We start from the raw sequence: 24,957 nt of genomic DNA on the forward strand, positions 1-24,957 counted from the left end.
GCCCAGTTAAGTTTCTGGTCAATGGTGACCCTGAGGATGTTGATGGTGGGGGATTCGGCAATGGTAATGCCGTTGAATGTCAAGGGGAGGTGGTTAGACTCTCTCATGTTGGAGCTGTTCATTGCCTGGCACTTGTTTGGCGCGTATGTTACTTGCCACTTATCAGCCCAAGCCTGGATGTTGTCCAGGTCTTGCTGCAAGAAGGCACAGACTGCTTCATTTTATGAGGGGTTGTGAATGGAACTGAACACTGTGCAATCATCAGTAAACATCCCCATTTCTGACCTTATGATGGAGGGAAGGTCATTGATGAAGCAGCTGAAGATGGTTGGGCCTAGGACACTGCCCTGAGGAACTCCTGCAGCAATGTCCTGGGGCTGAGATGATTGGGCTCTAACATCAACTACCATCTTCCTTTGTGCTAGGTATGACTCAAGCCATTGGAGAGTTTTCCCCCTGATTCCCATTGATTTTAATTTTACTAGGGCTCCTTGATGCCACACTCAGTCAAATGCTGCCTTGATGTCAAGGGCAATCACTCTCATCTCACCTCTGGAATTCAGCTCTTTTGTCCATGTTTGAACCAAGGCTGTAATGAGGTCTGGAGCTGAATGGTCCTGGCGCAACCCAAACTGAGCATCGGTGAGCAGGTTATTGGTGAGTAAATGCCGCTTGATAGCACTGTCGACAACACCTTCCATCACTTTGCTGATGATTGAGAGTAGACTGATGGGGCGATAATTGGCCGGATTGGATTTGTCCTGCTTTTTGTGAACAGGACATACCTGGGTAATTTTCCACATTGTCGGGTAGATGCCAGTGTTGTAGCTGTACTGGAACAGTTTGGCTAGAGGCGCGGCCTCAGGGTGTAACTAGCATGGTAGATAAGGGGGAAAGAGTGGATGAAGTATATTTGGATTTTCAAAAGGCATTCGATATGGTGCCACATGAGATTCTTACACAAGGTTCGGGCTCATGGGACTGGGGGTAATATATTAGCATGGATTGAGGACTGGTTAACGGACAGAAAACAGAGAGTAGGAATAAACAGGTCATTTTTGGGTTGGCAGATTGTTACTAGTGGGGTGCCGCAAGGATCAGCGCTTGGGCCTCAGCTGTTTACAATCTATATCAATGACTTAGATGAGGGAACCGAGTGTAATGTACTCAAGTTCGCTTACGATACAAAGCTAGGTGAGAAAGTAAGCTGTGAGGAGGACGCAAAGAGGCTGCAAAGGGATATAGACAGGTTAATTGAGTGAGCGCCAAGGTGGCAGATAGAGCATAATGTGAGGAAATGTGAAATTATCCACTTTGGTAGGAAGAATAGAAAAGCAGAATATTTTTTAAAAGGTGAGAGACTAAGAAATGTTGGCAGTCAGAGGAATTTGGGTGTCCTTGTACATGAATCACAGAAAGTTAACATATAGGTACAGCAAGCAATTAGGAAGGCGAACTGTATGTTAGCCTTTATTGCAAGGGGGTTGGGGTATAAGAGTAAGGAGGTCTTGCTGCAATAATAAAGGGCTCTGGTGAGACCACACCTGGAATTCTGTGTACAGTTTTAGTCTCCGTATCTAAGGAAGGATATACTTTCCTTAGAGGGGACACACGAAGGTTCACTAGATTGATTCCTGGGATGAGAGGATTGTCCTGTGAGGAGAGATTGAGTAGAAAGGCCCTATATTGTCTGGAGTTTAGAAGAATGAGAGGTGATCTCAATGAAACATATAAAATTTTCAGATGGCTTGACAGGGTAGATGCTGAGAGGTTGTTTCCCCTAGCTGGAGAGTCTAGAACCAGGGGTCATAGTCTCAAGATAAGGGGTCGGCCATTTAGGACCGCGATGAGGAGAAATTTCTTCACTCAGAGGGTTGTGAATCTTTGGAATTCTCTACTCCAGAGGGCTGTGGATGCTCAGTCGTTGAGTATATTCAAGACTGAGATCGATAGATTTTTCGACAGTATGGGAATCAAGGGATATGGGATAGGACGCAAAAGTGGAGTTAAGGTAGAAGATCAGCCGTGATCTTATTGAATGGTGGAGCAATGATGTGGAGATGCCGGTGATGGACTGGGGTGGACAAATGTAAGGAATCTTACAACACCAGGTTATAGTCCAACAGTTTTATTTGAAAATCACAAGCTTTCGGAGATTATCTCCTTCGTCAGGTGAGTGAGTGAATGAGAGGTTCTCAAATCGCATATCTTATATTAGGCTGGGACACCATCACACCAATCAAAGGTGTCGTTGGTGTTCAGACAGGTTAGCCACGGAAAACAGTAGGTCTCAGTATACTGAATACACAATGGGTCAAGTTACACAGACAAAGAGAAAAAGAGACCCGAAAGGCAGAGAGAGAGAGAGAATGTCCAGTTGTATTAAAAACAGATAACTTTTTTTTCCTGCTGGTGGGGTCACGTGTAGCGTGACATGAACCCAAGATCCCGGTTGAGGCCGTCCTCTGGGTGCGGAACCTGGCTATCAATTTCTGCTCGACGATTTTGCGTTGTCGTGTGTCTCGAAGGCTGCCTTGGAGAATGCTTACCCGAAGATCGGTGGCTGAATGTCCTTGACTGCTAAAGTGTTCCCCGACTGGGAGGGAACCCTCCTGTCTGGCGATTGTTGCGCGGTGTGCGTTCATCCGTTGTCGCAGTGTCTGCATGGTCTCGCCAATGTACCATGCTCCGGGGCATCCTTTCCTGCAACGTATGAGGTAGACAACATTGGCCGAGTCACAGGAGTATAAACCACATACCTGGTGGGTGGTGTCCTCTCGTGTGATGGTGGTAGCTGTGTCGATGATCTGGCATGTCTTTCAGAGGTTGCCGTGGCAGGGTTGTGTGGTGTCGTGGACGCTGTTCTCCTGAAAGCTGGGTAATTTGCTGCGAACGATGGTCTGTTTGAGGTTGGGTGGCTGTTTGAAGGCGAGTAGTGGAGGCAATGGGGATGGCCTTAGCGAGGTGTTCGTCAATATCGATGACATGTTGAAGGCTGCGGAGAACATGGCGTAGTTTCTCCGCTCCGGGGAAGTACTGGACGACGAAGGGTACTCTGTTGGTTGCGTCCCGTGTTTGTCTTCTGAGGAGGTCTATGCGATTCTTCGCTGTGGCCCGTTGGAACTGCCGATCGACAAGTCGAGCGTCATATCCCGTTCTTACGAGGGCGTCTTTCAGCGTCTGTAGGTGTCCATCGCGTTCCTCCTCGTCTGAGCAGATCCTGTGTATTCACAGGGCCTGTCCATAGGGGATGGCCTCTTTGACGTGGCTAGGGTGGAAGCTGGAAAAGTGGAGCATCGTGAGGTTGTCCGTGGGCTTACGGTAGAGTGAGGTGCTGAGGTGCCCGTCTTTGATGGAGATTTGTGTGTCCAAGAAAGAAACCGATTCTGAGGAGTAGTCCATGGTGAGTTTGATGGTGGAATGGAACTTGTTGATGTTATCGTGTAGTCTCTTCAGTGATTCTTCGCCGTGGGTCCATTCTCTTTGTCTGTGTAATTTGACCCATTGTGTATTCAGTATACTGAGACCTACTGTTTTCCGTGGCTAACCTTTCTGAACACCAACGACACCTTTGATTGGTGTGATGGTGTCCCAGCCTAATATAAGATATGCGATTTGAGAACCTCTCATTCACTCACTCACCTGACGAAGGAGATAATCTCCGAAAGCTTGTGATTTTCAAATAAAACTGTTGGACTATAACCTGGTGTTGTAAGATTCCTTACAATGGTGGAGCAAGCTTGAGGGGCCATTTGGTCTACTCCGTGCTCCTATTTCTTATGTTCTTGCCTATTCGATATCACTCACTTTCTGCCATATACCCAGTCCAGTCTCCCTGTGTACACTTTTATGTGTTTTTCGTATCCTCTCTGTGTTATTTTTAGTGCACTGTTTATACCTACTATATGCAAAACTTCTATTCTCTTTGCACAAGTAAGGAAATCAGCAAAGAGAATAGCTTTAATTCCATTTGATCTGTCATTTTTTGATCTTCATTACTTTATGAATTAATATCTAAATAAGCTTAAGGCATAAATGTCACAATTACCTGAAAGATCAATGTAATTCTAATGTTTTTATTTGCATTCAAGTTATTCATAATGCTGTGGTACATAAATGTGAATAATCAAATATAGAAAAGTAGATAGTCTTTGAAAATCTTTACGACAGCTTCAGAATCGCAATGTAGAAGCTCTTTATCAATCTGCACAGTTTGCTGGGCATTTTCTCTTGTGGAGTTTCCTGTTACATTAATTCACAATTGCCACCATTCCTTCCATAAAAAGTTTTCAGTCTCTGAAGTTCATCCGCATGGGGAGCAAAAATTTCAGTTACTTTTAGGGGTACAGTAAGAGTGACACCACAGCAAACTGACCCTTGTCACTAAGTTGAAAAAACGCTAAGCCTGCCAAACTTACTGACAGATGATGAGCCAAATCTGTTATTTTTAGCTAAAGTAACTGATTTTTGATTCACTACATATTTGTTGGGGAGTTTTGCCAATTAAATCCTTATGGCAGTGGAAATTCTGCTGAATGCTATTCTTATTGCAGTGGTTAACTTATTTTTGTAAAATTGCTATATGCATGATTTTTACCTATTTATATCGAAGAATTTTATACAAAATAATCACTCATAATTTCAAACTTCTCTACCCAAAGGGTTAGGCTTTTACTCCTGTAGCTCTAGCGTTGTTTGGTTTTTTTTAAAAAGTCTCTCCGCTCTGGTAGAACTGAAGCCAACCAGGCAACGGTCTGCTTTTTTGCCACCTCCCAACTGTAACGTGGCATGTAGCCGAAATCATTCCGGGCTTTGTGGCTGGTAAAGGTGAACTTTGTGTTGAGTATTGTGATGAGGTTTTGGTTTACTTTGGGAACATATGTGATAAATGGCCTTAGCAAAAACGCCATGGTCTCCAGTATGAAAGCGATGAAGTACATGAGCAGCAGAGGCATTTTAAGCTTTGCTGAAACTGTAATCCCCAGCGGGCTGAAAAGCTCATGATTTAAATCTGCGTAGCTCATGTGTGGGGTATCATCTGTGACGTAATAGAACTTTCCACCAACAATTTCCTTCTTGTCCTGGTCTTTCATGGCTCTAGCCAATAAAACATGAGCCCAAGCCACGTTGCCGACATACACTGGGTTCACAAGAGCCTCCTTCCTCGAAAACCTCGGCAGAACATCTCCATTGATGATTCCTTCATCCAAGTGTCCTAATACAAAGCGGCAGTTTGCTCCGTAGATATATGTGGGGCGTAAGGCACATGTTACCATCCGCTCACCATTAGGTAGAAGGGATCCATTTACTGTCAGGGCAAATTGCTCTGCATGGTATTTTGTTCTGCTGTAGAGAAACTTTAGTTTGCTAAGATAGACTGTTTCTTCATCACCATTAGAGATAGGATCACCTCTTGCATTTGGCCCCATCGCCTCTACACTACTGGTGTAGATGAAAATTTTCACATTCTTCTGAATGCAAGTTTCTAACAAGAGACGATTTCCTGCCAAATCAAAATGAAACAATTCCATTCAAGGCTGATTTTAAAAAAATAAACAGAAACGATGCTAGTACATAATGAAAAAGAAATACGCTGTTTACCGTGAGCAGAAATGAAGAGTGAATGCAACTTTTATCATCATTTTGAACTTGTAGAGAGTTGATGATTCATAAGCATAACATTGTAAGAATTTAAGAAACTATAAAGTCTAGAGTATAATTTGATCCAAATATAGGTTGTATTCACATTCTTAAGTACTTGTGTAGAATGGCTGTACCATACAAGTTGCTGTCCTATCTGTAGAGGAGTTAAATTAGGTCTAAAGTAAAAGATTCATAGCTCAGATTCTACAGTGCATATATATAGAATCATAGAATCTTACAGCACAAAAGGAGGCTATTCGGCCACGTAGGTACCAACGACATAGGTGGGACTAAGAAAAAAGGTTCTGCTGAGAGAGTTTGAGCAGCTAGGGACTTAATTAAAAAGCAGAACCACAAAGGTAATAATCTCTGGATTATTACCTGAGCCTCAAGCAAATTGGCATAGGGTAAATAAGATCAGATAGATGAATGTGTGGCTTAAAGATTGGTGTGGGAGAAATGGGTTTCGATTCGTGGGGCACTGGCACCAGTACTGGGGAAAGAGAGAGCTGTTCCGTCGGGTCGGACTACACCTGAGGCGGTAACTGGTACAATAGATAAGGGAGAACCAGTGGATGTGGTTTATTTGGATTTTCAGAAGACCTTTGATAAAGTGCCACATAAGAGGTTAGTGTGCAAAATTAAAGCACATGGGATTGGGGGTAATATACTGGCATGGATTGAAAATTGGTTAACATACAGGAAACAGAGAGTAGGAATAAATGGGTCTTTTTCGGGGTGGTAGGCAGTGACTAGTGGGGTACCGCAGGGATCAGTGCTTGGGCCCCAGCTATTCACAATATATATGCTGGGACTAGAATTCTAGGGAATCGAATAACTAGGGAGGTAGATAGGGCTTTAAACTAAATAAGGGGGGTGGTGGGGGAGGGTCCCGGTGGAGAGAAATCTAGAATGCTAAAGAGAATAGACAAAGAAGCAGTGCAGGAAAGTGATTGGGGTAAGGAAGGGACAGAGTGTACAAACAAAAGAGTGCACCAACAAATAGGGTCTGGGTAAGAAAAAATGGTAAATAAATAGGGCCATAGTACAAAAAAAATGTTAAGATGTCTAAAAATGTTAAAAACACAGCTCTAAAGTCACTGTATCTGAATGCACGAAGCGTTCGTAATAAGGTAGACGAATTAACAGCGCAAATAGATGTAAATGGATAATTGTGATTACGGAGACATGGCTGCAGGGTGCCCAAGACTGGGAGCTGAATATCCAAGGGTATTTGATATTTAGGAAGGACAGGCAAAAAGGAAAAGGAGTTGGTGTGGCGTTGTTAGTAAAGGATGAAATCAGAGCAATAATGAGAAAGGATATTGGCTCAGAAAATCAAGATGTAGAATCAGTCTGGGTGGAGTTAAGAAGCACCAAGGGGAAGAAAACACTGGTGGGAGTTTTCTATAGGCCTCCAAACAGTCGTGGTAATGTAGGGGATGGGATCAAACAGGAAATTAGAGATGCATGTAACAAGGGTACTACAGTAATCATGGGTGACTTTAATCTACATATAGACTGGCCAAATAAAATTAGCAATAATACTGTGGAGGATGAATTCCTGGAGTGTGTACGAGATTTTTTTTAGACCAGTACGTTGAGGAGCCAACCAGGAAACAGGCTATCCTAGATTGGGTACTGTGCAATGAGAAAGAGTTAATTAATAATCTTGTTGTGCGGGGTCCTTTAGGGAAGAGTGACCATAACATGATAGAATTCTTCATTAAGATGGAAGGTGAAGTAATCCAATCCGAAACTAGGGTCCTAAATCTAAACAAAGGAAACTACGAAGTGGAGTGAGTTGGCTATGATAGATTGGGAAGCTTCATTAAAAGGCATGACGGTGGATAGGCAATGGCTAACATTTAAGGAATGAATGCATGAATTGCAACAATTATACATTCCTTTCTGGCGCAAAAACACAAAAGGAAAAGTGGCCCAACCATGGCTAACAAAAGAAATTAAGGACAGTATTAGATCCAAAGAGGAATCATATAAAGTTGCCAGAAAAAGTAGCAAGCCTGAGGATCGGGAGCGTTTAGAATTCAGCAAAAAAGGACCAAGAGATTGATTAAGAGGGGAAAAATAGAGTATGAGAGTAAACTTGCAAAGAACATAAAAGTGGACTGTAAAAGCTTCTACAAGTATGTAAAAAGAAAAAGATTAGTGAAGCCAAATGTAGGTCCTTTACAGTCAGAAACAGGAGGATTTATAAAGGGGAGCAAGGAATTTGGTTCTGTCTTCACGAAAGAGGGCACAAATAACTTCCCAGAAATGCTAGGGAACCAAGGGACGAGTGAGAAGGAGGAATTAAAGCAAATTAGTATTAGTAAAACAATAGTGCTGGAGAAATTAATGGGACTGAAAGCCAATAAATCCCCAGGACTTGATAATCTGCATCCCAGACTACGAAAAGAGGTAGCCATGGAAATAGTGGATGCATTAGTTGTCATCTTCCAAAATTCTATAGATTATGGACCAGTTCCTGCAGATTGGAGGGTGGCAAATGTAACCCCACTATTTAAAAATCAAGACACAAGATTCCCTAAACAAGTGCTCTTCTCCGAGCTCCGCAATGGCAGGCGATCACTAGGACGGCAAAGGAAATGCTATAAGGACACTCTTAAAGCCTCCCTAAAAAAATGCAATATCCCCACTGACACGTGGGAATCGCTTGCCCTAGAATGCTCAAACTGGAGAAGAAGCATCCGCGAAGGCGCTAATCACCTCGAGCGTCACCGAGTGGAGCACGTGAAGGCCAAGCGTAAGCAGCGGAAAGAGCGCGCAGAATCCAGAGCGTCTCACCCACCCGCCTTATTAAACACTACCTGCCCCACCTGTGACAGAGTCTGCAGCTCCAGGATTGGACTATTCAGCCACTGCAAAACCCACCCTCCCGGAGTGGAAGCAAGTCATCCTCGACCCTGAGGAACTGCCAAAGAAGAAGAATACTATTTAAAAAAGGAGGGAGAAAGAAAACTGGGAACTACAGACCGGTTAGCCTAACATCAGTAGTAGGGAAAATGCTAGAGTCCATTATAAAGGATGTGATAACAGGACACTTAGAAAATATCAGCGGGATTAGACAAAGTCAACATGGATTTATGAAAGGGAAATCATGTTTCACAAACCTACTGGAGTTTTTTGAGGCGGTAACTGGTAGAATAGATAAGGGAGAACCAGTGGATGTGGTTTATTTGGATTTTCAGAAGACCTTTGATAAAGTGCCACATAAGAGGTTAGTGTGCAAAATTAAAGCACATGGGATTGGGGGTAATATACTGGCATGGATTGAAAATTGGTTAACAGACAGGAAACAGAGAGTAGGAATAAATGGGTCTTTTTCGGGGTGGCAGGCAGTGACTAGTGGGGTATCGCAGAGATCAGTGCTTGGGCCCCAGCTATTCACAATATATATCAATGATTTGGATGAGGGAACCAAATGTAATATTTCCAAGTTTGCTCATGACACAAAACTAGGTGGGATCGTGAGATGTGAGGAGGATGCAAAGAGGCTTCAAGGCAAGTTAGACAAGTTGAGTGAGTGGGCAAATACGTGGCCGATGCAGTATAATGTGGATAAATGTGAAGTTATCCACTTCGGAAGGAAAAACAGAAAGGCAGAGTATTATTTAAATGGTGATAGATTGGGAAATGTTGATGTACAAAGGGACCTGGGTGTCCTTGTACACCAGTCACTGAAAGCAAACATGCAGGTGCAGCAAGCAGTTAGGAAGGCAAATGGTATGTTGGCCTTCATTGCAAGAGGATTTGAGTACAGGAGCAAGGACGTCTTACTACAGTTATACAGGGCCTTGGTGAGACCACACCTGGAGTATTGTGTGCAGTTTTGGTCTCCTTACCTAAGAAAGGATATACTTGCCATCGAGGGAGTGCAGCAAAGGTTCACCAGACTGATTCCTGGGATGGCAGGACTGTCGTATGAGGAGAGATTGGGTCGACTCAGCCTGTATTCACTCGAGTTTAGAAGAATGAGAGGGGATCTCATTGAAACATATTAAATTCTGACAGGGCTAGACAGACTAGATGCAGGGAGAAAGTTTCCCCTGGCTGGGTATCCAGAAGGAGGGGTCGCAGTCTCAGGATACAGAGTAGGACATTTCTTCACTCAGAGGGTGGTGAACCTGTGGAATTCTCTACCACAGAAGGCTGTGGAGGCCAAGGCACTGAATATATTTAAGAAGGAGCTAGATAGATTTCTAGACACAAAAGGCATCAAGGAGTTTGGGGAGAGAGCGGGAATATGGTATTGTGATAGAGGATCAGCCATGATCATATTGAATGGGGAAGCAGGCTCGAAGGACCGAATGGCCTACTCCTGCTCCTATTTTCTATGTTTCTATCATGCCTGTGCCGGCTCTTTGAAAGAACTATCCAATTATTCCCACTCCCCTGCTCTTTTCCCATAGCCCTGTAATTTTCTCCCTTTCAAGTATTTATCCAATTCCTTTTTGAAAATTACTATTGAATCTGCTTTCACCACCTTTCCAAGCAATGCATTCCAATTACCTTAAATCTGTGTCATCTGGTTACCGACCCTTCTGCCAGTGGAAAACGTTTCTCCCTATTTACTCTATCAAAACCCTTCGTAATTTGAACACCATTATTAAATCTCCCCTTGACCGTCTCTGCTCTAAGGAGAACAACCCTGGCTGCTCTAGCCTCTCCATGTAACTGAAGTCCCTCATTCCTGGTACCAGTCTGGTAAATCTCCTCTGCACCCTATCCAAGGCCTTCACATCCTTGAATGCAAGTAACATTTTTTTAATATTAAGAGGTTGAAGAGCCAAAGTCCATAGTGCAGAACATAGAATCATACAGCACAGAAGGAGGCCATTCAGCCCATCGTGCCTCTGCCGACACTTTGAAAGAGCTATCGGATCAGTCCCACTCCCCTGCTCTTTCCCCATAGCCCTGCAATGTTGAAGAGTATAGAAGATAAGGCAAGATAAATCAATAAGTAATGGTTAAGCTTTGGTTTTGAAAACCTGTAGATCTTCTTGGGTGTGGTCACATTTCTGGACCGAAGAGTCCTCAATTTCCTTCTTCTATTTTTTCAGACTATCAGCAAATTTTAAGAAAATCATGAGGAATGGCACCTACCATTATACTGCTGCAGGTCTGGCATTATGCAGTGGAAATAACCTAGCTTGCATTATAATTCATAATTAAAAATCATAATTCTGAATGGAATAGAATATGAAGAAACCAAGGGGGGAGAATTGGACTTTGTTTTGTCAGTTTTTTGGACGTGAAATAGGTACTAAATTTACCAATGTCAGGCCGCGATTGCAGGTGTCCGAGATACACAGGAACTGTGTCCACACACCACACTGGTTCTGGCACCCCTTAGTCGTCCTGGGCGCCAGCTTAAAATAAGCATTTAGGCTATTACAATATTTAAATCTGGTCCCCCGATTGTTTTAGGGCTGTTTTGTGAAATGGGTCTGTGCCAGCGTTGATTTGTTAAATCCTAAGCCTGCCCGGGAAACAGGCTGCAGAAGCACTATTTAAAGAGATCCTCACCTCCATTAAGGTAAGTCTTTTTTTGGTTGTTTTGACTGCAGCAGCAGTGTTTAAAAATTTGTCTGAAGAACTTTTTGGAGCTGCAAAGACAGCAAAGTTTTTCTGTGCTTTGAATTTAGAACTATTATTTTTATAATGGGTGTTCTGCTGGGTCTATCATTGTGGCTGGAGGATGAGAAGCAGCAGCAACAGCAAGGAAGAGTGCACAGACCAGGAGATGCTGGTAGAGGTCAAAGGTGGGGAGGGCGCAGGAAGTCCCATGGCAAGCGTGCATTCCGGAACAGGATTTCATACTTGAACCTGACTGAAGAGCAGTGTATGAGGTGCCTCCGCTTCACAAGGGAAGTTGTTACTGAACTGCCACATAAGTTGGAGCTGGAAACCTGCATGCCCTGCCATTGTGTGCAAGCTCGCTGGCAGGCTGGCCACTGCAATAAGAAGGTCCTGGTGTATAGCCATCATTCTTCTTCTGAAGGCTGGGCCCTTGGTCTTCATCTGTGCCCACCGCAGCAGGGTAATGATGCAAGCTCTCCCTCCAGCGAGCTCCTTCCTTGGCTGTCCTACCCCACCCCTGCCCTTGCTCTTGCACAGTTGTGCAGGGTGAATCTGCTAGTGCAGACCCCTCCACCTGACATTCTAAAATACACTGACTTGCCAATCTCTGAGTTGGTGCTTGCTAGGTTAAGGTCGAGTGACACTTCATCTTCTAGAGTTGACCTCCTCTTCCTCTGCTCTAACTGGACCCTTTTCAGCTGCTGGACCTGCAGGGATTTTGACCACCTTACCATCTTTCCCTTCTCACTGAAATCTCACCCTCACACACTATACATGACAAGGTGCCATGGCTTTGAGCAGCTACTCATCTGCCTCTGCCCACCACGGCTATCTCAAGTGCCCTCAGTGGAAGCTTAGCAGCCTTCCACCTCTCAAGCTGCCACCTCGTAGGAGCACTAGAATAGGCAGCAATTAGTGGCAAGAGCAAGCAAAGATAGTTGAGTGGCTAATCAAAGCAACAGCACTTTATCATGCAGAGTGTCTGAGGGTGAGATTTAAGTGAGAAAGGAAAGAGGGTATGATGGTAAAAATCACTAACTACCACCCCATCTCAAACCTCTTTATCCTCTCCAAGGCCCTTAAACGTATTGTTGCCTCCTAAGTCTGTACCCACTTCTCCTGCAACTCCCTTTTTTTAATCCTTCCAATCAGGTTTCCACCCCTCCCATTGCACCAAAATGGCCCTAACCGAAGATACAAACCACATGCCAGGTGCATTTTCCCTCTTAGACCTCTGTGCAACCTTTGAGACAATCACACCGTCCAAGCGTCTTCCAACGCTTCTCCTTTGCTGTCCAGCTTAGTGAGACTGCCCTCGCTTGGTTCCACTCTTATCTATCTCATCGTAACCACAGCACCTTTAGAAATGACTTCTCTTTCTGACCCCACACTATCACATGAAGAATCCCACAAGGATCTGTTCCTGTCCCCCTTATCTCCCTCATCTATATACTGTCCCTTGACAACATCATCGTAAACCTGGAATCAGCTTTCACATGTACACTAACAACACTCAGTTCTACCTTTCCACCACCCCTCTTGACCCCTCCACTGCCCCGTACTAGAAGACTGCTTGTTTGACATCAAGTCTTGAATGAATTGTAATTTTTTCCAAATAAACATTGGGAAGACTGACGCCATCGATTTTTGGCCCCTGCTACAAATTCCATACCTTTGTAACGACTCCATCCCTGTCCCCGGCCACTTTCTCAGGCTGAACCAAACAGTACACAACCTTTGTGATCCCGAACTGAGCTTCTGACCCCATACCCTTTCCATCACTAACACTGCCTATCTCCACCTCTGTAACGCTGCCTGTCTCTGCTTCTACCTCAGCCCATCTGCCATTGAAACCTTCATTCATGTGCTTGTTACATACAGACTTGACTATTCCAATGGTCTCCAGGCTGGCCTCCCATCCTCCATAAACATTAGCCTACCCAAAACTCTGCTCCTTATATCCAATTCTACAACGTCCTACTTGCCCATCATCCCTGTCCTCGCTGACCTGCATTGGCTCCTGGTCCCCCAACTCCTTAATTTTAAAATTCTTATACTTGTTTTTAAAGTCTATCTGTGGCTTCTCTCCTCTACATCTCTGTAACCTTCTCCAGTCCTACAACCACCTCCCCCTGCACTTTCCACTGCTCTGACTCCAATCTCTTATGCATCCCTCCTCCCTTAGCCCTACCATTAGCAGCCATGCTTTCAGTCACTTAATTCCCACATTCTGGAATTCTCTCTCTAAACCTGTCCATATCTCCACCTCCCTCTCCTGTGTGAAGACCACCTTAAATTCCATTTCTTTTACCAAGCTTTGGTTAGGCATCCATTTTTCCTTAATCCTCTGTGAAGTGCCTTGGGATGTTTCTATGTTAAAGATGCAATATAAATGCAAATTGCTGTTGTTCTTGTTGCTGATGGAATTCTGATGGTCACATACAATCTGCAGCTACAACAACTTGCATTAATATAGTGTCTTTAACTTAGTAAAACGTCCCAAGGTGCTTCACAGGAGCATTATCAAACAAAAGTTGATACTGAGCCACATAAGGAGATATTAGGACAGGTGACCAAAAGCTTGGTCAAAGAGGTAGGTTTTAAGGAGCGTCTTAAAGGAGGAGAGAGAGGTAGAGAGGCGGAGAGGTTTAGGGAGAGAATTCCAGAGCTTAGGGCCTAGACAGCTGAAGGCACAGTCGCCAATGGTGGAACAATTAAAAGCAAGCATGCGGTAGAGGCAAGAATTGGAGGAGTGCAGAGATTTCATACAGGGCTTTGGTAAGACCACTACTGTGTACAGTTTTGGTCTCTTTATCTAAGCAAGGATATACTTGCCTTAGTGGCGGTGCAGTCAAGGTTCACTAAATTAATTCCTGGGATGAGAGGGTTGTCCTATGGGGCGAGGTTGAGTAGAATGGGCCTATACTCTCTGGAGTTTAGAAGAATGAGAGGTGATCTCATTAAAACATATCAGATTATGAGGGGGCTTGACAGGGTAGATGCTGAGGGTTGTTTCCCATGGCTGGAGAGTCTAGAACTAGGGGTATAGTCGCAGGATAAGGGGTCGGCCATTTAAGATTGAGATGAGGAGGAACTTCTTCACTCAGAGGGTTGTGAATCTTTGGAATTCTTTACCCCAGAGGGCTATGGATGCTCAGTCATTGAATATATTCAAGACTGAGATCGATAGATTTTTGGACCCTGGGGAATCAAGGGATATGGGGATCAGGCAGGAAAGTGGAGTTGAGGTCGAAGATCAGCCATGATCTTATTAAATGGCGGAGCAGGCTCGAGGGGCCATGTGGCCTACTCCTGCTCCTATTTCTTATGTTCTTATGTTATGTAGGGTTGTAGGGCTGGAGCAGGTTACAGAGATAGAGAGGGGTGAGGTCATGGAGAAATTGGAAAACAAGAATGAAAATTTTTAAATTGAGACTCAGGAGCCAACGTGGGTCAGAGAGCATAGGGATGATGGGTAAACAGGACGGTACGAGTTAGGATACGGGCAGCAGAGTTTTGCATGAGCTCAAGTTAACGGAGGCTAATAAGGTGGAATCTCTTCCCGTTCATAAATGCCATAGTTTTGTTGAAAGAAACCTGTGCGGCCACATAGGCTGCATCGATGAGGCCTTTCATTCTTGGGAAGAGCCCTCTTCTTTTGATGTTTCTCATCCTCATAGGAAAAGTGTTGAAGTCATTGGCCCCGACAAACAATGGGCCAAATTTTGCTGTGAACGGCGAATGAACGGCACTTGCCCATAGACTTTCAAGGGGTTTTGCAAGGCAAGTTGCTGTCAGCCAAACATCCAAACAGGGCATCTGGGACCTGTGTGAACAGGGCAAGCAACTGTGTATCTCCTTAACCAATCAGATTGAAGAATCGTTAATGAGCAGCGCACAGTCTGAACCAGGAAGTGTAAATTAGAATAGTGAATTCAATGTCAAATCAGGTACAGAAAGCAAAATAAAGAGAGGTCAAGAAAGATTGGATTAACAGCGAGATAAAAGGGACAGAAAGAAAAAGTTTTTTAAAAAATGCTTTAATTTAAATTCTTTTTTAAAAAATTGCCAGCAGTAATTAAAAGCTGAGGGAATAAGGCTCCACACTTGTAAAAGTTAATTTTCAGTGCCAGAGAGGTTGTTTGGCAGTAATTAAGACTTACCATGCCGTTAAAAGAGTACTTAGACAGGAATGGACAAGCCTAACTTTTTGTGGCGAGTTTAGTCCGTATCTACCAGTAAGTACAGGAATTTCATGCCTTTCAATGCATTTGAACGGTGAGTCAGACGGTGAGATACCGTTTTCGTGCAGCTTACGGAGAGGTAGCGCATCTCAGACAACAAATTCCGGAGTATCGTATTTAACTGCACATGTGGATTCGCTGGAAATTGCTGTCCGATTTGCGTATAAATAAAGGTGAGCGCTATTACCCTCGTTATTTTCACAGCACTGGTTAGGCCTCAGCTGGAGTATTGTGTTCAATTCTGGGCACCGCACTTTAGGAAGGATGTCAAGGCCTTATAGAGGATGCAGAAGAGATTTACTAGAATGGTACCAGGGATGACGGACTTCAGGCATGTGGAGAGATTGGAGAAGCTGGGGTTGTTCTCCTTAGAGCAGAGAAGTTTAAGGGGAGATTTGATAGAGGTGTTCAAAATCATGAACAGTTTTGACAGAATAAATAAGGAGAAACTGTTCCCAGTAGCAGAAGGGTTGATAACCTGAGGAGGCAGATTTAAGGTGATCGGCAAAAGAGCCAGAGGCGACATGAGGAAAGATTTTTTTACGCAACAAGTTGTAACAATCTGGAATGCACTGCCTGAAAGGGTGGTGAAAGCAAATTCAATAGTAACTTTCAAAAGGGAATTGGATAAATACTTGAAGGACAAAAATTTACAGGACTATGGGAAAAGAGCAGGGGAATGGGACTAATTGGATAGGTCTGTTGAAGAGCCAGGCCAGGCATGATGGGCTGAATGGCCTCCTCCTGTGCTGTACCTCCTATGATACTATGAAAATCCAGCCCAATGTATGTAATGGTGCACTGAATATTGGTTAGTCGAACAGATGATACCTGAAACTTCCTGTAAGAAACTAATGGCATAGAAGTTCAAGGCTCATGACTTTTAACTGCCATAGGCAGAGCCATATCAGTCATTGAGGAGTTTGGAGGTTCGGTTGCAGGAGACAGCAGAGTTACGTGACTGCATCCCAGTAAAGACACAGCTCCTCAGGTATCTTCAGGTACCTGAGGCATGATCTATACTCGCAGCTTCTTGAGTAGGCTCAGGTCTGCTGAGCCATCTCCCGATACAGGCATACCTGCCTCTGCTCCTGGCTATAAAATTTCTCTTCATTCTCCATCTTTCTAATGGAAAATGGGAATTCCCAAGAGAATACCCATGCTATCCACAGGATGCTGGTGCCCATCTCAGACAAACTATCTTGAATGAAAAGAAGCAAAACTTAAATTCAAGCCAATAAAAGGCAACCAATTAATGATCCAATCCAAAGAAGCTCTGAGAACAAAAGTGCAATTTAAAAAGCACAAAAAAGGAACAAATGCAAGGTCTCCTAAATCACTGCAAAAGAGCTCAGGGTTATACACCAAACATACTGCACCCCATAGGGACATCACAAACTACCCGCTCCCTGGGGCAGCTCAGGGTTATACACCAAACATACTGCACCCCATAGGGACATCACAAACTACCCGCTCCCTGGGGCAGCTCAGGGTTATACACCAAACATACTGCACCCCATAGGGACATCACAAACTACCCGCTCCCTGGGGCAGCTCAGGGTTATACACCAAACATACTGCACCCCATAGGGACATCACAAACTACCCGCTCCCTGGGGCAGCTCAGGGTTATACACCAAACATACTGCACCCCATAGGGACATCACAAACTACCCGCTCCCTGGGGCAGCTCAGGGTTATACACCAAACATACTGCACCCCATAGGGACATCACAAACTACCCGCTCCCTGGGGCAGCTCAGGGTTATACACCAAACATACTGCACCCCATAGGGACATCACAAACTACCCGCTCCCTGGGGCAGCTCAGGGTTATACACCAAACATACTGCACCCCATAGGGACATCACAAACTACCTGCTCCCTGGGGCAGCTCAGGGTTATACACTGAACATACTGCACCCCAAAGGGACATCACAAACTCTGACTGTGCACCTGCAGCAACGTGCTGTGTAACAGGTTTTACAAGCGCACAGCAATCACATCATGCTAGTGATGCAACCCATCTAAATTTGCAAAGTAGTAAGTACAAACCTCCTCCCCAAATATATAAAATTAGTACCCTACTGAGCATGAAATTCCAGGTTCTGTAATGCAGGCTCAGCAGAAAACCTGGAGCAGGCGCAAATTGGGGGTAAGACCTCTGCCCCAGGTTTTGTACTGCTTCTGCACCCAGCCTGCACTTGCGTCACCAGTGCACAGGAATTAAATTTCAGCCATTCTCGCAAGCAGTCACATCCTGCACTCTTCTATGCCTTGGTCTCCTTCACCTCAAAATGTACCTTCAACATTGATAGTTTCTAGTTCTTCATTGCTGATGATACCCCAGATGTCAATCACTGAAGCAGTGTGAATAACACAGGTCACTCCTTGGCAGGCTTTCTGCAGGACCTCTTTATCTCTCACATCTCCTTTGAACACCTTCAGCCCAATTCTGCATCCAACCAATGCTGAAAAATAAAATTTTACGAAGGAAATAAAATCATTAGATTTATTAGATCCATGTTCACACTTGTCATTTCCTATGCATCGAGGACTTGATTTTGTTCAAGCTGCCACAAAGGCAACAAGAGAAACTGAAGAATCATATTTCCCCACAGTGAAGGAAGGAAAAACAAAGTGAGACACACCTACTCTACTCATACATTTTCCAGCATTTACCTGCTCTGTTCTCTCAGACCTCCCAACATTTACCTATTTTGCTCTTGCACATTTTTGCTCTCACATATCTGACATTTACCCAGTCTAGTTTTACACATCTCCCAGAGTGTACCTACACTGCTCTCTTATACCTGCAGCAGGAACATTGGCATAGATCTGACAGAAAGTTGCTTGCCAATTCATTCAATAGGGGATGGTATTTGGTGTTGAGGCAATCAGGAGAGAAACAGAAAATTACTGAACATTCAGCCAAAAATGCAACACTAAAAAAAATTATCTACTTTGCCAATTTTCATCAGATTAGAAACAACATACCTTAAACAACCTTATGACATGGAAAGTTAAAGGAGTGAACTTAATTGTTGAAGCTTCTAGGGAAATGTCAGAGGTATTATGTGCAGTCAGCTCAACGACAATGCGTCTAGCCTACAGCGATTCTATCAAACACACTGTCTATTTTTTAATTATGGAGCAATGTTTGCCAGCAAACAGATCCATGAGATAATGCGGCAGAAATTGCTCAGAGCGGCGAACCAATAGTGCTTGCCGCTCCATAGATTTATACTAACCCACTAACTCACTGCGGTCTTTTCGTCGGCCACTTCCTCTAAGTGGAGACGAGCCCAAAGTCAGTTCAGGCGAAGTTAGGACCCTGGGAGAAGCGAGAGGAGCGATCTCTTCCCTCAACCAATCAGACTGCAGCATTTTTGACACACTGCGTTCACTGTCTCTGCAGGCTTGAAGTGTTAAACCAGGAAGTGAAAGGTACAACATTAAAATCAATGTAAAAACAGTTATAGACAGTGATAAAAAGAGGGTAAAAAATAATTGAATTAAATAAAAGAAACAGATGGGAAAAGTAAAAAAAAAATTTAATTTAAAAAAAATTTTTAATGACCAAAAACTATTAAAATAAGGAGTAATGAGACTCCACATTTTTAAAAGTTAATTTTTAGTTGTTTGACAGTCATTAAGATTTACCATGCTGTTAAAACTCAGCTTAGACCTGATATTTTTAAGTGTACCTATTTTTGGTGATATTAGTTACTTTCCAGCTGGGCAGCTGAGAAAGTTTGCGCTTTTTCAATTATTTCTCTGATTACAGCTGGCGATATACCTTTAATTCGAAGCTGTCATATCGTCAGCGAACCAGTAGGAGCCAGTTCTGGATTTCCATGTTTCACTGCGCACGTGCGAAAGTCGGAACTTGCTCCTCCATTTCGCCACTACAGATATTCATTTATTTCTTCTTTTACACTATATGGCCCTGGATAGTGTGGAAGTAAGTCATATTTCCAGTAGTATCTCAGCATCTGCAAGAGCATGGTGCCTTCACTTACCTTGGCCAGCTTGGTGAGGTCAATAATACAGTTCTGGCACTGAATAGCTGTTTGTGGCCACCTCCTTCCAGATTGCCTGCACAACTTTTCTACAACGTCTGGGGCACATCTGCTAGAGTGCCAAAGAGCCTTTGTGGGTGAAATTGGTTAGCACTTGCGTGCCAGCGTAAACTGGCTGCGGGGAAGGATCCCTGTGCCGGAACGGGTAGGCCTGAGGCACATTCGATATTGGGTCTCGGGCCTCATTTAAATTAGACGGCCGAGCTGCGAGCATCAGCTGCACGTCCCAAGGCAGCCAGATAGCAAAGCAGATGTAAATTTCAGGCTGCTACCACCCAGGAGGAAAAAGAACATTTTTACAACAAGCCTCCCTGGAAGCACCTATTGCAAATGGCTGCTAAGCAAGTGAAGTATTTTTCTGATGCTCCAGCCACTTTTTCAGACTTTGACCTATGCTGGCATTATGAGCCTTGTACACAGTTGGGGGTCAATTTTCACTGCCTTCGCCTGGTGGTAACGGCCTCAAAATGGGGCCGGTAACCTTACAGTCCCGTTAACACTAACGATGCATCTGGCTCCATTTTGAAAGGGACCAACCGCCTCTTTTAGTATGGAAATTGGGATCCTATGACTTAAATAGGATACCGATTGGCATTTTTGATCAGAGTGAGCGCCGTGCACAATCCTACCGGTTCCACGGGCAATGGTATTGGTCAAATTATTTTTGTGGGCCCCTCCGGGACTCCCAACCTCCGCAATTGCGATCCCCGCCCCCACCCCCCCAGAAACTTACCTTGCTGGCGCCCACCCTTGGCATCCCAAACCTTGCTGCCAAATTGATATGAGGTTGGTGGTTTCAAAATCGTGGGGCATCTTCACTGCTGTAACAGGCCGCCCAAAAATCAAAATCAACCCTTTGGTGTGCAGGCTACACAGAGTTACATAGGGGGCAATTTTAACCCCCAAGAACGGATGGGCTGGGGGTGGGTGGGTAGTAAAAATTGTTGAAATCTTCAGCAGGAACGCAACCCGGCTCCAACGCGCCCATTTCCAGGTTAAACCCAGGCACGTTTGGATGCATGAGCGTAGTAGAAACCTGGAAGACCTGTCCCCTCTTAAAGCCGGTGGGCAGATACTTAAAGGGGCAGTGTACCTCATTGCAATAGTTGAGGCACTTAATTTTTTGTGCATTACAAATGTAAAATGAATTTATCCTTACCTGTTCAGGTTTCCCATCGATTCTGATTCACATCAGGTGGAAGCAGGTGGGAAGGGCCGGATCCATGAAGTGAGTGCTTTTATTGCACTGTTTGTAGGCCAGGAGGAGAGGAGTGCTTCATCCAGGCCCAACAGCTCACCTGGCATGACCGGACCACTGCGATCAGCCTCCCCCCCACCCCAACCAATGGTGTACCCCAGCCGCCCCATCTTCTCCAGGGCCCACCCTACGTCGTCCATGTTCCCTCCACCACCCCCCCTCCCCAACCCAATTTCTTCCAGGGCCCATGATCTCTCTCTCCCTCCCACCCCTCTCTCCAATTCGTGGCTCCTTTCCTTCCCGACAAGTAGCCAGCCTGTCAATCTGGCTGCCTGACGCATGGCAAACCCGGAAGCACAAATACTCAGTTGCGATTGCAGATTGTGACGCATTCATTTGACTTCCAGGTTCCCCCCAATGAATATCTGTTGACGCGCTGGGTTCCCGACTCCGAGCTAAAATCATGCCCATAGAGTCTACAGCGTAGAAACAGGCCATTCAGCCCAACTGGTCTATACCGGCGTTTAGGCTCCACATGAGCCTCCCACCACCCTTCTTCCTCTAACCCTATCAGTATATCGTTCTATTCCTTTCTCCCTCGTGTGCTTATCCAGCTTCCCCTTTAAAGCATCTATGCTATTTTCCTCAACTACTCCTTGTGGTAGCAAATTCCACATTCTTACCACTCTCTGGGTAAAGAAGTTTCTCCTGAGTTCCCTATTGGATTAATCAGTGACTTTCTTATCTTTATGACCTCTAGTTCTGGTCTCCCCTATAAGTGGAAACATTTTCTCTACACCTACCCTATCAAACCCTTTCATAATGTTAAACACCTTTACCAGGTCATCCCTCAGTCTTCTCTTTTCTAGAGAAAAGAGCCCCAGCCTGCTCAATTTTTCCTGATAGATATAACCTCTCAGTTCTGGTATCATCTTTTTTGCACCTTCTCCAATGCCTTTATATCCTTTCTACAATGTGGTGACCAGAACTGTGCACAGTACTCCAAGTGAGGTCTAACCAAGGTTCTATACAAGTTTATCATAACTTCTCTGCTTTTCAATTCTATCCCTCTAGCAATGACCCCCAATGCCTTGTTTGCATTTTTATGGCCTTATTAACCTGCGTCGCTACTTTTGGTGATTTGTGTATCTGTACCCCAAGATCCCTCTGCTCCTCCACTCCATTTCGACCCTTAGGCCCCAATATTTGCGGGGAGGTGGGGAGGAGGTCTACAGCACAGAAACAGGCCATTTGGTCCAACTGGCAAGACCTGAATTAAATTTTTGGACTCAGTTTCCCAGCTGCAGCCAGTCAGATTAAAATATTTACATTAGGGACTCGCCTCCGAAGAGCAGGTTAATCGCCTGCCCCCCAACCCACCTCCATTAAAACCGGAAGTAGGCGGGTTGGGGTCAGATTTCCCATTTTTGACATTTTAAACCCCACCCCTGCCCGTCCTGTGTGTGTGTGGGGGGGGGGGGGGGGAGTTAAAATTATCCCTTTAGGCTCTTCTTACTCAAAGTGCTTTGCCATTGCCTTGTTAGGAATTGGGCACATTGGGTATGAAGTAGGCCTCTTTAAATGGCCGTTGAGAAGCCCACAGGAGATCCTGCCCTACGTGAGCTGGATACTCATCACGGACACAATCGGGTGGGCATTCCGCCAATCAAATGCTAATGAAGCCCGGCAATTAAAACCATCCAGGCCTCACACTGATGACTTCGGGCAAGTGTGCCACCTAACTCGAAAACCACTGCCAGTTAAAACTCCCCCTCAAATGTCTGCTTGAGTATTGTGTACATTGGCACCCACTTAAAATCAAGTTTGTCATTAACCATTATTTTACTGTTTTCCAGTTGTCAATCCTCCTTTTCTGGAGCTGCAAACTGTTATGATTTCACATTGCTGGCAGCTGTCTGGTAAGGCAGCCAATTGGCATTCTTCGTGCGTGAACCTAGTGGGTGAGTTTTTGGCCGTTTATTTGACTGTGTATCATAGCCCAACCCTGTCACTAACTGATCCATTCATGCATACTTCCAATGGGGGTCACCGAGTGACAACCCTAGCTGATTTTTCCCTTCCCTAGCTCAGGGGCACTGAGACCAATATTAATGCCTCATTCAGTGCCCAGTTGAGAGCAGCTAACTCAGCACAGAACAGGGATTGCAGCTGGAACCTTCTGGTTTTCAAGGGTCAATGCCACATTCGGCAGTGCATTTATGCACCTAGCCATCTAGGAGAGCTCGCCAGATTTAACTTTAACTAAGCTCTTCAAGGCCAGTTTCAAACAAAGTATGAAAAATTATGACTCGCTGTAGCCAGTACATTTGCCTCTGTAATCATTAATATGTGTTCTGAGAAACAATATACCAGCTGCACTTTGTGGGGAAAAAAATTAGGTCATCGTTCAATTTCTTTTCATTAAACAGCCAAATATTACAAACCACAAACATAATTAGAAAGGGGAATAGAATGGCATATAACATGTCAGATTTACTGCAACATCAGGCTTGGAAAGTTGCAGCAAATTGAAGAAGACTTCCACTTTTTTTGTAAACGTTTTCACTTCGATACTTCTTTGCGAGTATCATTAATTGTGTTTAATTGTGTGATTTATATTCTTTGTTCGAGGAACAGCAGCGAGTTTTACTGGTTCTTTATGGGGCTTGGACAAGTTGATTTGCTACTTTTCAGTAACACTAACACAGGAATGAATACCACAGATAAGTCTCGATTGAAATGCAAGTATTAACCAACCTCCATCCCCCATAGGAACATAACAAATACTTTTTTTCAGATCTCTTGCTTTTATATTGGGGCATTATGTTTTTGCTGGGCTATAGTTCCATATTATCTCATCCAAGTGGCGATTCTACAAGTGTAGGCTCAGACAGCAAGTCTGCTCCTGTGCTTAACAAACATCCATGTAGTTTGCGGTAGGACTTGGTGGATTGTGATCAGGAACAGGAACCCTGGGTGATTTTCCCCTGCGGAGCCCGGGAGTGCCAAGACCAATTCTATTGCCCCTGCTGCTTGGGCTGAGATGAGCTTGAGCTAACTAAGCTTGTTTTCAATTACAGGTCAATACCATCTGGTCATTGCATTTTCTAATAACCATCAGGGGAGCAACAGCCTTAGGGTTAGCAGTAGCAACATGTTTATTGTTTTCAGTACTTCCTGAATGGTCCAAGCGATGCAATGCAGATCTGGCACCAGCACTTTTACACGAGTATTATCGCCCTCTATCAAGCTTTAAAGAAGTTGTTTTTTTTTTAAAAGTACAATAAAAGAAATGATTACCAAAGTATTTAAGCTCTGTTCAAAGTTCTTCCCTTTTTTAAGATAGTTTTAAGAATCTCTCGGGTCATTCCAGTGCGAAAGAACTGAATAGCCAACACCTCGCAGTTCTAAAGCATAAGGGGGATGCTCAAGAAAGCACTACTTAAACAAGAACTGAAAACCTTAAGACCTCACGAAAATACAGCAAAGTCTAAGAATAAAAGTCTAACCGTGAGTTATTTTAGACTTTCTCATATCAAAGACATGTTTTTTTTTCCAGTCCTTAAATTGAATAACCTAACATTAATTTTATACAATTTTTCAGTGGTTTACATATTGATGCAGTTACACACTTTTGAATGAGCAAACATTGTTACAATAATTCACTTACAATAATTATATTTACGGAATAGTAATGTCGCGTACTTCATGATACACACCTTGCAAAGTTTTCACAAAGTCCTGTCCTATCACCTTGTCCAATATCCTGACTTCTGAGAGATCATGATTTTCTTCAATCAGAAGTTTCATGATTTCTTGTCCAAGAAATCCATTTGCTCCTGTAACTAGGAAGACATCTCCAGCAGCAGGCATCATGTTGACACATCAATGTACTTACTGTCAGCGTTGTGAGTTGACTGTGTTGAATTGAAACTGCTCTTCCTCTATTTAATGATGGCTGCTAACTATTATTTACATTATCCTTGAGATACTCCCCAAGACTGATATATTGAAAAAAATGACACCAGCTGTAGTTGGTATTTCAAGAAGGCTATCAGCAAGGACAAATGATTTAAAACCTTCATAAATATCGGTCATGTTCATGGCCACAATAGGAAATTACAGAATGGTTACAACGCAGAAGAAGGCCATTCGGCCCATTGAGCCCATGCCAGCTCTTTGTAAG

General features: G+C 44.1%; 1 protein-coding gene across 1 annotated transcript; it reads right to left on the minus strand.

Annotated features, from left to right (window-relative positions):
- Nucleotides 1–4,056: 4,056 nt before the first annotated feature.
- hsd3b1 (hydroxy-delta-5-steroid dehydrogenase, 3 beta- and steroid delta-isomerase 1) lies at nucleotides 4,057–24,757 on the minus strand. Its single transcript, XM_067992982.1, has 3 exons — nucleotides 24,491–24,757; nucleotides 17,795–17,962; nucleotides 4,057–5,503 (listed from the first exon to the last, which is right to left on the minus strand). The coding sequence occupies exons 1-3, from the start codon at nucleotides 24,645–24,647 to the stop codon at nucleotides 4,686–4,688; spliced, it is 1,143 nt and encodes a 380-aa protein (XP_067849083.1). The 5' UTR covers nucleotides 24,648–24,757; the 3' UTR covers nucleotides 4,057–4,685.
- Nucleotides 24,758–24,957: the final 200 nt, after the last annotated feature.

The sequence above is a fragment of the Heptranchias perlo genome, chromosome 11 (genome assembly GCF_035084215.1).
Source record: "Heptranchias perlo isolate sHepPer1 chromosome 11, sHepPer1.hap1, whole genome shotgun sequence".
NCBI lineage: Eukaryota > Metazoa > Chordata > Chondrichthyes > Hexanchiformes > Hexanchidae > Heptranchias > Heptranchias perlo.

What these genes read in the sequence shown, in the direction of transcription:
- hsd3b1 (XM_067992982.1), bottom strand. Translation starts at nt 24,647, where the DNA reads ATGATGCCTGCTGCTGGAGATGTCTTCCTAGTTACAGGAGCAAATGGA. An exon ending in CTTTGTGAAAACTTTGCAAG is followed by an intron (nt 17,963 to 24,490) that starts GTGTGTATCATG and finishes TTTATTTTTCAG; the next exon opens with CATTGGTTGGATGCAGAATT. An exon ending in AGAAACTATCAATGTTGAAG is followed by an intron (nt 5,504 to 17,794) that starts GTACATTTTGAG and finishes TTGATTTGGCAG; the next exon opens with GAAATCGTCTCTTGTTAGAA.